The following is an 11,303-nucleotide window of genomic DNA, read 5'->3' on the forward strand; positions in this document are numbered from 1 at the left end:
ATAACCCCATTTTATGGGGTAAGGCATTAGAGAATTAAACAAAAATTTTAGTGATTGCGTGTATTAGGCAATGATAATCAGCTAATCGCTCTCTCATTCTGTGTTTGCTAGTGTTCTTAGACTAAGTTTTTTGAATATTACTTTACTTATTATAGTGGTGTACTCCACCGCCAGAAAGAAGAAAATGCTAAAGAATTACATGGAACAACAATAGAATAATTCGAGACACTGCTTTATTCTATTTTACTAATTTATTTTTCGAACAAAAACACTCATGACAATATAAAAATTATTTTTACATTTACGTCACATCAAGATACATTTTCATGCCAAAAAACCAAAAAACACAATACGTACATTAACAAACATTTCCTCTTTTTAACTATAAAGAATACAATGTTTCATTAATTAAGCTTAAACTTTTCTCTTTTGATTCATAACTAGGCTACAAATGAACCATCCCAAATTTCTTACATGTTTTGATTAGGCTTTTGCCTGTGATTGTGACTATATATACTAGGACCATTTCTAATCGAATCCAAACCCAATTCCAAAATTGAAATTTTGACGAGTTGACTCAGTGAGCCAACATTGCAATACTGCATGGCCACCAATGGCAACTCTCCTCTGGCCTTTTCTCTCTTCATATCACTTCTTCTGCTTCTCCTAGCCATATTATCATCTGGGTCACACATTATCACGGGCGATGGCTTCTCAATCAGAGAAGCAACCATTGGCAACCTCCAACTCACTTTCAAGCAAAACCAACTCACCTCGAGACAACTCGTTGAGTTCTACATTGGAGAGATTGGGAGACTCAACCTGATCCTCAATGGGGTCATAGAGGTGAACCCAGACGCTCTATACCAAGCCGATAAGGTTGACCACGAGCGCAGAGCCAAGGCGCCTGGCTCGCTCTCTGGGTTGCATGGCATTCCTATCTTGCTCAAGGATAACATTGGAACAAAGGATAAGTTGAACACCACGGCTAGCTCGATTGCTTTGCTTGGCTCGGTTGTGCCTCTGGATGCCGGCGTGGTCACCGAGTTGAGAGAAGCGAGGGCCATTATAATGGGGAAGGCTAGCTTGAGCGAGTGGGCTAATTTTAGGTCGCTCAATGCTCCCAATGGATGGAGTGCTAGAGGTGGCCAGAGCAAGGTTAGTCTAAATACAACTTAATTCTTGTGCGGCTTGCAAATAGTTTACTCGATTCGCAAATTCGATGCACCCAACATAAAATTAGCGAGTTTGGGTTGAGAAATTAGGTTAGAATTGATTTATATAATTTTTATATTCATGCTTCAACACTGATGAAATAATGATGATGGGCATAAATAATATCATAAGTAAGAGAGGGAAAATAAGATAAAATAACACAAGGAACTTACAAGTGGTTCGGTGTTAGACACCTATTTTCACAACTCTGAATAGCTATAAAAACTACATTATGCTCTTTAACTTTTTTTTTTTTTTTTTTTTTTTTTTCCTACGATACAAAGATCGCTATTTATTGGGTAGTTAGTAAATACAAGTATGCTAATCAAATACTCTTGATTTGATTACAATCACAATATTAGATTACAATCAACCCTTCCATATATTCTAAGAGACACTATCAAAATCCAATACGCAATATTTAGAGCAAGCAATTTTAACATCATGACTTGCCAACCTGACATGATTAAGGGTGATTTTGCAAGAATAGTCTACGTTTTTTAAAATATCGTAAAACTTAAGGTGTTTGGCATTGCGATTTAAAAAGCATTTAATTTAAAATAGGAAAAAAATTTGTGATTTCTATAAGCAGGTTAGATGGTGTTTATTTGAAAAAGCGCGAATTTAAACCAAAATTACGATTTCGCATAACAAATATTTGATAAAAAAAAAAAAACTTTTTAACATGCTTTACCAAACGCCTTTGCGATTTTAAAAAGTAGTAATTTCAAAAACGCGATTTTTAAAATCGCACTTATTGAAACCGCAATCCTAAACGGACCCTAACTCAACACAAATTTAGTAGTTTAGGGTTGATGGGTCAGATATTTTTAATTAAATAGGTCGAGTTATAGTTTACCTATATAATCTTATACCCGTACCTCGACATGACCTGAACTGAACACATCCTGGTTTACAATTATTTTCCCATGGTATGTAATTTTAGGGTTTACAATGTTAAATGCACGTTAACACTTAACAATATAATCGTAATCCAAAATTTAATGTACAAATAGCATTATTTGAATCTCATAACAGTTAATAAAGTTTGACGTAATAATTTTTTGTGCAGAATCCTTATGTGTTATCAGCAGATCCTTGCGGGTCAAGTAGTGGGTCAGCAATATCAGTAGCGGCAAATTTGGTAACAGTGGCAGTTGGGACGAAGACTGATGGGTCAATCTAATGTCCAGCCAGTTTTAACTCGGTAGTAGGCATCAAGCCGACTGTTGGGCTTACCAGCCGAGCCAAGGTCATCCCAGTCTCTCCTAGACAAGACACTATCGGGTGGGTGATGGTACACCGTTACACCGTACCGTACATCAATATTTCCTTTTATCAGGATATAGAATGCTCAGTGCTTGATGAGCCATTGAAATAATCTTCGCCAGTACTGATTAATTATAAATTGAGAAATTATACCATTGAAATAATCTTCAATTCGCTGGATTAATATTGGAACAGGCCCATCAGCAGGATGGTTTCCGATGCTGTTTATGTTCTTGATGTCATTGTAGGTTTCAACTACAATGATGGAGCAACAAGGGATGCATTAAACTATATTCCACACGGTGGATATAAACAATTTCTGAAGGCTTATGGGCTCCAAGGGAAGAGATTGGGAATTGTAAGGAATCCCTTCTTCACTTCTGGCAGTTGATCTCTCCAGGCTAAAGCTTTTGTGCATCATTTCCAGACTCTAGGGTAAGTAATTTGATTAACAAAGTTCAATAATTCAGCCTAATTGAATATGTGAGGGAGAGCTGATAAGTGCTAGAATATTCATATTTTCAGCCCTTAACTTGCATGTTTTAATCCTTTAGTTTTGGTTAATTAGGCCATTTTACTTCCTTTTTGTATTTTCTTTGTTTTGTAGGCTTTTGGAAGAAAATAAAGTGTTTCTGGAAAAATTCCAAGCTTAAAGGGCAAATTGGGAAGATCTAGAAGATATGGTTAAGCTTAACCTATCATGGTTAAAGTTTAATCAAATAAAGGAAAGGATTAATTCGGAATTTCTCAATTTGAAGTCAAATCGGATTGGATGCAAAATTGGATTCTGAATACGTCTCGGTATTTTGGCCATAACTTTCAGGTCAGATATCCGATTGAGGTGATTCAAGCGGCATTGGAAAGATAACTAAAACTTATACAATTCATTGTGAAATAGCATTTTCCCAATTCGGAGCGCCGCAAGGCCAAAATCACGCCGGAAGATAGGACCGCAATTCTGGGCGAATCCTATTCCGATTTGGGCTTAGGTTTTCTTTAACCTAATTGGGCTTGGACTTAAATCTCCGAAATTCCTAGGATTACTAGGGCTTCTAGGACTCTCCTAAGCCCTATAAATAGACCTCTAAGCCTCACAATTGAGGGGATCAGACGAAGACGCGCCGGGGGCGCTGTTCTTGGTCGCTTTCCGTGTTTTCTGGGTTTTTGTAGCTTGGAACTCGAATTCTTTTGTAAGTTTTTAATTTTAATGAAGTAATTTAGTTTCTTTATGATTTCTTTTGTCATGAGAGGCTAATTCTTCAACTAAGGTTGAAGATGAAGCCTCACCATTGATTAGTTTTATATTTTTATGTTTCGTTCGTACAAATCCGTCGTTTAATGTAATGTATGTTCGTTTCAGTTCAATTGTGTGACAAAATTGTGATTGATTGTTGTTTATAAATCGTGAAAATGTTGGATATTCGTTGTGTTTCATCCAACGGATACATCGAATGATTTGATTGAGACTTATATCCATTGTGATTTACGGATACAATGGATGATTTGATCTCAATTGGATATTCGTTGTGATTTGTAATAGAGATGGATTCATCGAATGATTCAATTGGTTTATAAAAAAACAATAGAACATATATATAGGGTTTAATTGTTTGTCGGATGCATGAATGAAAACATAAGAATGTATACTTTGATTTGGTGAGGTGAATTCTAAAACCTTAGTCGTTTATCTTTTGATTATTTTTATTTTATTTAGTTTATGTTAGTTTATTTTCAAAGTCAAAATCATTCGGAACTAGGTTAAGATATAATTGATTTAGATAGAAATTAAATTTCACAAACACAATTCCCTGTGGATCGACCTCGCACTTGCACACACACTATATTGCACACGACTCGTGCGCTTGCGAGTACAATTAAATTTGTACATCAAGAGCCCTTTATACCTTGGTGCATGGGCCTATTTATAGGCTGAAGAATTGAGTTAGATTTGAACTATGTCTCTCTCTTCAACTTGATGTGGGGTCTTGAGAGTTTGAATTGGATCTGGGTCCTACTTCACTTAGTCTTGGAGTAGGTGTTAAATTCTTCAAGGAATTCTAATTGGAGCTAGATTGAGACTCTTACTCCAATAATGCTTTCCTTAGATAAGGGAATAGAGATCCCTAGAATCTTTTGTAAGTGAATATTCTTGAGGAGGTGCTTGTCCCGGTATGATTGACTAACCTGGGTGAGGCTTGTTCCGGGTATGCTTGATTGCCCGGGAAGTGTTTGTCTCGGGGCTTGTGTGTAACGGATGACTCTTGATCTTGGTATAAGCTCAATCCCGAGAATCTTGCTATCCAGGTCATGGGCTTGTTATTGGCCTTGAAGCCCAAGATCTGATGGGTCGATTGAGTGAAAATATTCCCAACAAATTCGAACTCTAAATCCACAATTCACCTTCTATTTTAATTAAATATATCACGCTACACCAACTAAAGAGGAGTTTAAGCTTACACATTAGAGTGAGTTTTATAATATAAACTAAATGATTAATTTACCCATTCTTAGCAGCTTAAGTTTTGAGGTAAGTGGTAGTTTAACAGTTAGAAATGGACTTAATCTAATGTGCCGTTTTGAAGTTCCATAAACTTTTTTTTTTTTTTTTTCTTTTTTGGCTATAAAGGCAAGGAGGTGCAGTTTTGATAGACAACTTGGAAATAGCCAACATTGATGTTATTTTGAATGCCACATTGAGTGGGGAGGCGACAGCATTGCTAGCTGAATTCAAAATATCCTTGAATGCGCATCTAAAAGATCTGGTGGCTTCCCCAGTGCGAACTTTGGCTGATGTGATAGCCTTCAATGACAAGTTCTCTGATTTGGTAAGTTCATGTATCAATCAGCAAAGGTTTCCTTCATTTCTCTTGTATAATATTCCAGCCATGAACAAAGCTTCTTTTTTGATGAATGCAGGAAATGATCAAGGAATTTGGGCAAGATATATTTCTGGCAGCCTAAGTCACAAATGGAATTGGCAATACAGAGATGGCAGCATTGCTTAATTTGGCAAAGCTGTCTAGAGATGGGTTTGAGAAGGTGATGAAAGACAACAGATTAGATGCATTGGTGACTCCTGGTGCAGATGCTGCTCCTGTTCTTGCAATTGGAGGATTCCCTGCAATCAGTGTCCCAGCAGGGTATGATAGTAAGGGGGTGCCTTTTGGCATATCCTTTGGAGGACTAAAGGGCTCAGAGCCAAAGCTGATTGAGATATCATATGGTTTTGAGCAAGCTACTAAGATTAGGAAGCCTCCATCATTTAAACCATGAAGCTCTTGAATACCCTTCATTCACAGTACTCCAAGAACTTGTTTTAGCACCTCTTAAGTAATCATTTAGTTTGGTTAATCCTTTGTATGTCGTGATGATTGAACTATATCAATTACATGTAATCAAGTACTTACATATATATGTTCTTTTGGGGCGGATTATGCACATTATGGAAATAATCTTTTAATTGGATGAAAGGAAATTAAAAGTTCAAATGTATAAATTGAGGATTTTTTAAAATGCGTGGTAGTTTAGAGTCTAAAGTAAAGTTTTTCCGGATAAGAGAGATCACGTGAGAATTTTCTGCTCAATTTAACAGAAAATGCTAACGAAACTTTTCAATGTTTCAGAGTGTTTGTAAATAGGATGTTAATTTGAGAAGTAAGTGTAGTTTTCTTATTATTTAGGGTTAACTACATTTACACCTTCTAATTACATTATTATTAGTTTTTTTTTGGCAATTTTTTCCCTTGATTTTAGCAAAAGCAGCCGTTCTTGACTTTAATTCTGTAATAAAATCTGATTGGCGAACTTGCGTTACTCAATGCTAAGATTCCACGAGTCTATCGTATACGCTCTCTTCAAGAACAAGAACCAGACAGATATCACTTTCAACGAATGCCGTGGAAGTGAAAATGCGGATCAACCATAGAGCGTCTCTCCTTTCCTCACCTTTGATCTCTCTGTTCGTTCTCTCCGGCTTCGTTAACGCAATCGACGGCTCACAATTCACCATCACCGAAGCCACCATCGACGACATCCAACGCGCCTTTACCGAAAACAAACTCACGTCGAGAGAATTAGTTGACTTGTACCTCGGCCAGATCGCGAGCTTGAATCCCCTGCTTCGCGGCGTGCTGGAAGTGAATCCAGACGCGCGGGATCAAGCGGACCTGGCTGACCGCGAGAGGAAGGAGGCGGCCAATCAGGGCCGTCGGTGCTCAGGAGAGCTTCATGGCATCCCGGTGCTGCTCAAGGACAGTTTAGCCACTGAGGACGCGCTGAACACCACGTGTGGATCGTACGCGCTGCTGGGTTCAAAGGTACCAAGGGACTCGGGCGTGGTCGAGCGGTTGAGAAGGGCTGGGGCTGTGATCTTGGGAAAAGCTACACTCAACGAGTGGTACGGTGTTCGGTCCTTCACGATGCCTCGTGGCTGGTGTGCTCGTGGCGGACAAGGCGTGGTCGGTATTTCTTTTTTCAACAAATGGATAAGTTATCTTAATTTGTTTTATATATTTGTTTATCTTCCGTTTTTTTTTTTTTTTTTGTGAGTAGATTGGGCTAGAGTTCGGATCCCTCAATTTTTTAAAATAAGAGAATTTTAGATTTTAAAATTTGGCCCTCTGTTACATCTAATAATCCAAATAAATGCAAACTACAATTATTTATCTTAGTAACTCACAAATCTCTGAATTTATTTGGACCATTAGATATAATGGATGACTCATATTTTAAAAAATTTGAGAGGATCTCAATGGCTCAACCTGAGTTGTGGTAAGAGCATGTTAATTGCGTTTAAGAAATATCGTTTTTAAGTTAAAAATAGTTTTTAAAATGCGTTTTGGCAATTTTTAAGTTTTTTGGACGCTTAGAAGCGGATTGAAATCCTCAACAATAATGATAAAATTGCCCAAGGATTTTTTTTTTCAAATCCTGATCATTCATTCTCATTCAACAACCAAAAATCCGCCACGTATACCAACCAATATAAAATAATAAAACATTATTACTTTTTAAAACATAAAAATAATTATTAAAAAATATGAGGTGGTTTGGCCACCCCAGCTCACCCTTGGGCCACCCCCAAGGGCCGGTTGAGAGTGGCTTGATTTATGGGTTTGGCCCTAGGGAGACACCTCCAAAGACCGGTTGAGCCACCCCCTCAAGCCCCAAGGGTTGGTTCGGCCACCCCCTAGGGCCAAAGCCATAAATTTGATTTAAGGGTTTGGCTTAGGGGGTGACGAATTCAGGGCCAAAGCCATAAATTTGATTTAAGGGTTTGGCTTAGGGGGTGACCAATTCAGGGCCAAATCCATAAATTTGATTTAAGGGTTTGGCCTATGGGGTGGCCGATCCACCCCCTGGGCCCTAGAGTCACCCTCAACCGGTCCTTGGGGGTGGCCACCCCCAAGGCTGAGTTGGGGTGGCCGAACCATCCCATATTTTTAATAATTCTTTTTTAAATTTTTTAATATTTGATTTAATATTTATTTTTTAAAAAATAATAATATTTTATTATTTTATATTGGATGGGACACATGGCGTATTTCTGGCTATTGGATGAAAATAAAAGGTTAGGATTTGAAAAAAAAATCCTTGAGCAATTTTATCACTATTGCCGCGGATCCCAATTTCTTAAAAGCGCTTTCAATTTTTTTATCAAATGGGTATTTTTTTAAACGGACTTTTTGAGTGTTAAACGTACTTTTAAGACTCTCAAACGCACACCCAAACAAGCCTAAGTGTGCAATTAAGATGGATTTAGGTTGCCATACAATCCCTATCAGGATTGCAGGGGATTTTTGTAATTGTGAGGTTTCGATAGGCCACTTGTTTGAGAAAAAAAATTAGTTATAAACTAGTTTTTTTGTATAATAATTTGTCTCGTGTTCCTTAACATATACGAAGTATTTTATTTTTTTTAATTATATGTGATTCTCACATTTTTTTTAGTAGCATTAATAAAAAAATATGTATTTCTCACATGTTAAGGGACATCTAATAATTTAGATGAAGCTAATTACACCAAAAATGGTTTTTTTGGTGCAAAATTTTCAAAAATTGTTTTTTTTTTTTTTTTCAAAAGGGTTTATTAGACTTACACGATGTGTTTAATCATACAAGTTTTGGGAACATGCAGAATCCTTATGTGGAATCAGGGGACCCATGCGGGTCAAGTAGTGGATCCGGAATATCAGTGGCAGCAAACATGGTGTCAGTGTCACTGGGAACTGAAACCGATGGCTCTATCATCTGCCCAGCTGATCATAACTCGGCCGTAGGGCTCAAACCCACTGTTGGTCTCACCAGCCGAGCAGGCGTCATCCCAATCTCGCCCCGTCAGGACTCAATTGGGTAAACCACTCTACTTTTAACATTTTCATAAACATTTGCTTTCCTAACCCTCATATTAATATTTGATACCACAATTTTTTCTACTTTGACATAACTTTGTATATCAGTATATGCCCATTCTGTATAGAGTGGATGGTGAAGAACTAGTTGATCGTACACCAAACTCTTAACGAAGAATTCCTGCTACGCAAAAGGGTAATAAGCTCAAAGTGTCCAATTGGGTCCAGCTCGGTCACTTTGATACTTATATCAGTGTAAAGTAAATTGAGGAAGAAGTATTTGTAACTCCAAATGACCCAGCTTCCTTCTCCTTTAAGGATTGTTTCCCGTGCATAGTTGGTTGAAGGAGAGGTTTGAGGGATACACTTTATGTCAGTAGTCTAGGAGGCAAGCTAGGGCTAAGATATAATAGATGCAGCTTCTCTTTGTGCCATGTGTGCTCATTTCTCTAAATCAAACTGGGGGTCAGGTCAATTTCGAATGGATAAGGTTCGGCCGGCCCGCTTACAGATTTCATTGTCTGTGAATTGTCTTAGGGTTGTGCCGAAAATAGGCTGGTTTGGTTCGGTTTAATAGTTAGGAGAAACCCACCTCTAAAGGGCTTATAGTGTGGTATACTAGGTGACAATTTTTTCTTTTTTCTATGCAAAAGGGTAAGAGGGAAGTGGACTAGTCGTGGAGACTCTACTTGGATGTGACCATAATAACCCATATCCGTTAGAGAGCCAATATCTGCCTAAATGGTTAAGGGGCCGCAATCGCTCCCACATTTGGTTTTAACCATAGCTTAATCTCAGTCGGATCAGAGTTCTAGTTGCATCGAATAGTAACCAACATTGCCCCGTGATTCGATTACAGGACCTACTCCACACCTACCCTTTTTGCCCACACCATATGCAGAAGTAACCTTTTATGGTTATATTTTGGGCAGCAGTAAACAAAAGCATGCAAAAATGTGGATGCTTATTTTGGGCAGATGTTAAACTCACGAATTTTGATTGTGATGAAATACAGGCCCATCTGCAGAACAGTAACGGATGCAGTTTATTTGCTCGATGCAATTGTGGGCTTTGATCCGAGGGATTATGAAGCAACAAAGGCAGCAGCTAAGTTCATACCTGCGGGTGGTTATAGACAATTTCTTAATCAAGATGGTCTCAAAGGAAAGAGATTGGGTGTTGTGAGGAATCCATTTTCAGACTCCTATAATGGATCCACTGCCATTCTGACCTTCGAGCATCATCTCAATGTATTAAGGTACTTTGATTCAGTAGCTTGAAAAACAAAATTACTTAAATAAGTCCTCATACTTCCTGTTTTTTTATTTTCTGTGCATATCAAGGCAAAGAGGTGCAACCATTTTGGATAATCTGGAAATAGCAGATATTGATATAATTATGAATGTCTCTCAAAGTGGCGAGCTAATTGCACTGCTGGCTGAGTTCAAGCTCTCCATTAATGATTACCTACCAGAACTCATCAACTCTACCGTGAAGTCACTCTCAGACATCATTGCCTTCAACCTGAATAACACTGTCCTGGTAAGGACATAATTCATATAGAGCGTCAAAGTCATTATACAAAGAACCCTTGTTTTGCAATCATTTGATATCTTGTTGCTAGGAAATTTCTGTCAATGTTTTTGCAGGAAATGTTGAAAGAATACGGGCAGGATGGGTTCCTGGCATCAGAGATGACAACTGGGATTGGGGAGGAAGAGATAAAGGCAATCGAGATGATGGAATACTTGTCAAAATATGGCTTCGAGAAACTGATGAAAGACAATAAATTGGACGCAATGGTGACACTCGGCTCAGACGCTGCCAGAGTGCTAGCAATTGGAGGTTACCCGGTAATCACTGTTCCCGCCGGGTATGAAAGCGACGGAATGCCGTTTGGGATCTTGTTTGGTGGGTTAAAGGGTACTGAACCAAAGCTGATTGAGATTGCTTACGCTTTTGAACAAGCCACAATGGCGCGGAGGCCACCTCCATCCCTGTAAATGGAATTGATTGAAGAACCCCTTCCTCTATGTTAAAATAAACTAGAGAGTACTAGAGAATATGATTGAAGAACCCCTTCCTCTGTTTTAAAATAAATTAGAGAGTACTAGAGAATATGATTGAAGAACCCCTTCCTCTGTGTTAAAATAAACTAGAGAGTACTAGAGAATAAAGGGATAAACTGAATATTGTATTTATGTGTGTATTGAACTGTATACAAAGATGTCTATTTATAGTTGAATAATGCTAGATAAACTAGGAAATACAATCACGGAATTAATGTACAATATTGCAGAATAATATCAAAATATATATATAGGGAAAATATATCAAATCAGCAATTATGGTGAATATCAAAACATATTAAGAATATATTCTAACATTCCCCCTCAAACTCAAGGTGGTAATGTAGATGCCAACTTGGATTTGGAAACAAGATCACGAAACTGCCCAGGTGGATGTTTT

At 38.0% G+C, this 11,303-nt stretch overlaps 1 protein-coding gene and 1 pseudogene across 2 annotated transcripts; both read left to right on the plus strand.

Moving 5' to 3' along the window:
• The first annotated feature begins 603 nt into the window (after nt 1–603).
• LOC132168037 (probable amidase At4g34880) lies at nt 604–5,757 on the plus strand (annotated as a pseudogene).
• A 561-nt stretch (nt 5,758–6,318) lies between these two features.
• On the plus strand, nt 6,319–11,073 carry LOC132163480 (probable amidase At4g34880). Of its 2 annotated transcripts, none has more exons than XM_059573787.1 (5): nt 6,319–6,941; nt 8,621–8,835; nt 9,850–10,092; nt 10,178–10,376; nt 10,484–11,073. In XM_059573787.1, exons 1-5 carry the CDS (start codon nt 6,393–6,395, stop codon nt 10,835–10,837), a joined length of 1,560 nt encoding a protein of 519 aa, XP_059429770.1. In that variant the 5' UTR covers nt 6,319–6,392; the 3' UTR covers nt 10,838–11,073. The 2 variants fall into 2 exon arrangements, with proteins under 2 accessions (XP_059429770.1, XP_059429776.1); XM_059573793.1 differs by having other exon boundaries at nt 10,459–10,722.
• Nucleotides 11,074–11,303: the final 230 nt, after the last annotated feature.

The sequence above is a fragment of the Corylus avellana genome, chromosome ca1, assembly GCF_901000735.1.
Source record: "Corylus avellana chromosome ca1, CavTom2PMs-1.0".
In the NCBI taxonomy this organism is placed as follows: domain Eukaryota; kingdom Viridiplantae; phylum Streptophyta; class Magnoliopsida; order Fagales; family Betulaceae; genus Corylus; species Corylus avellana.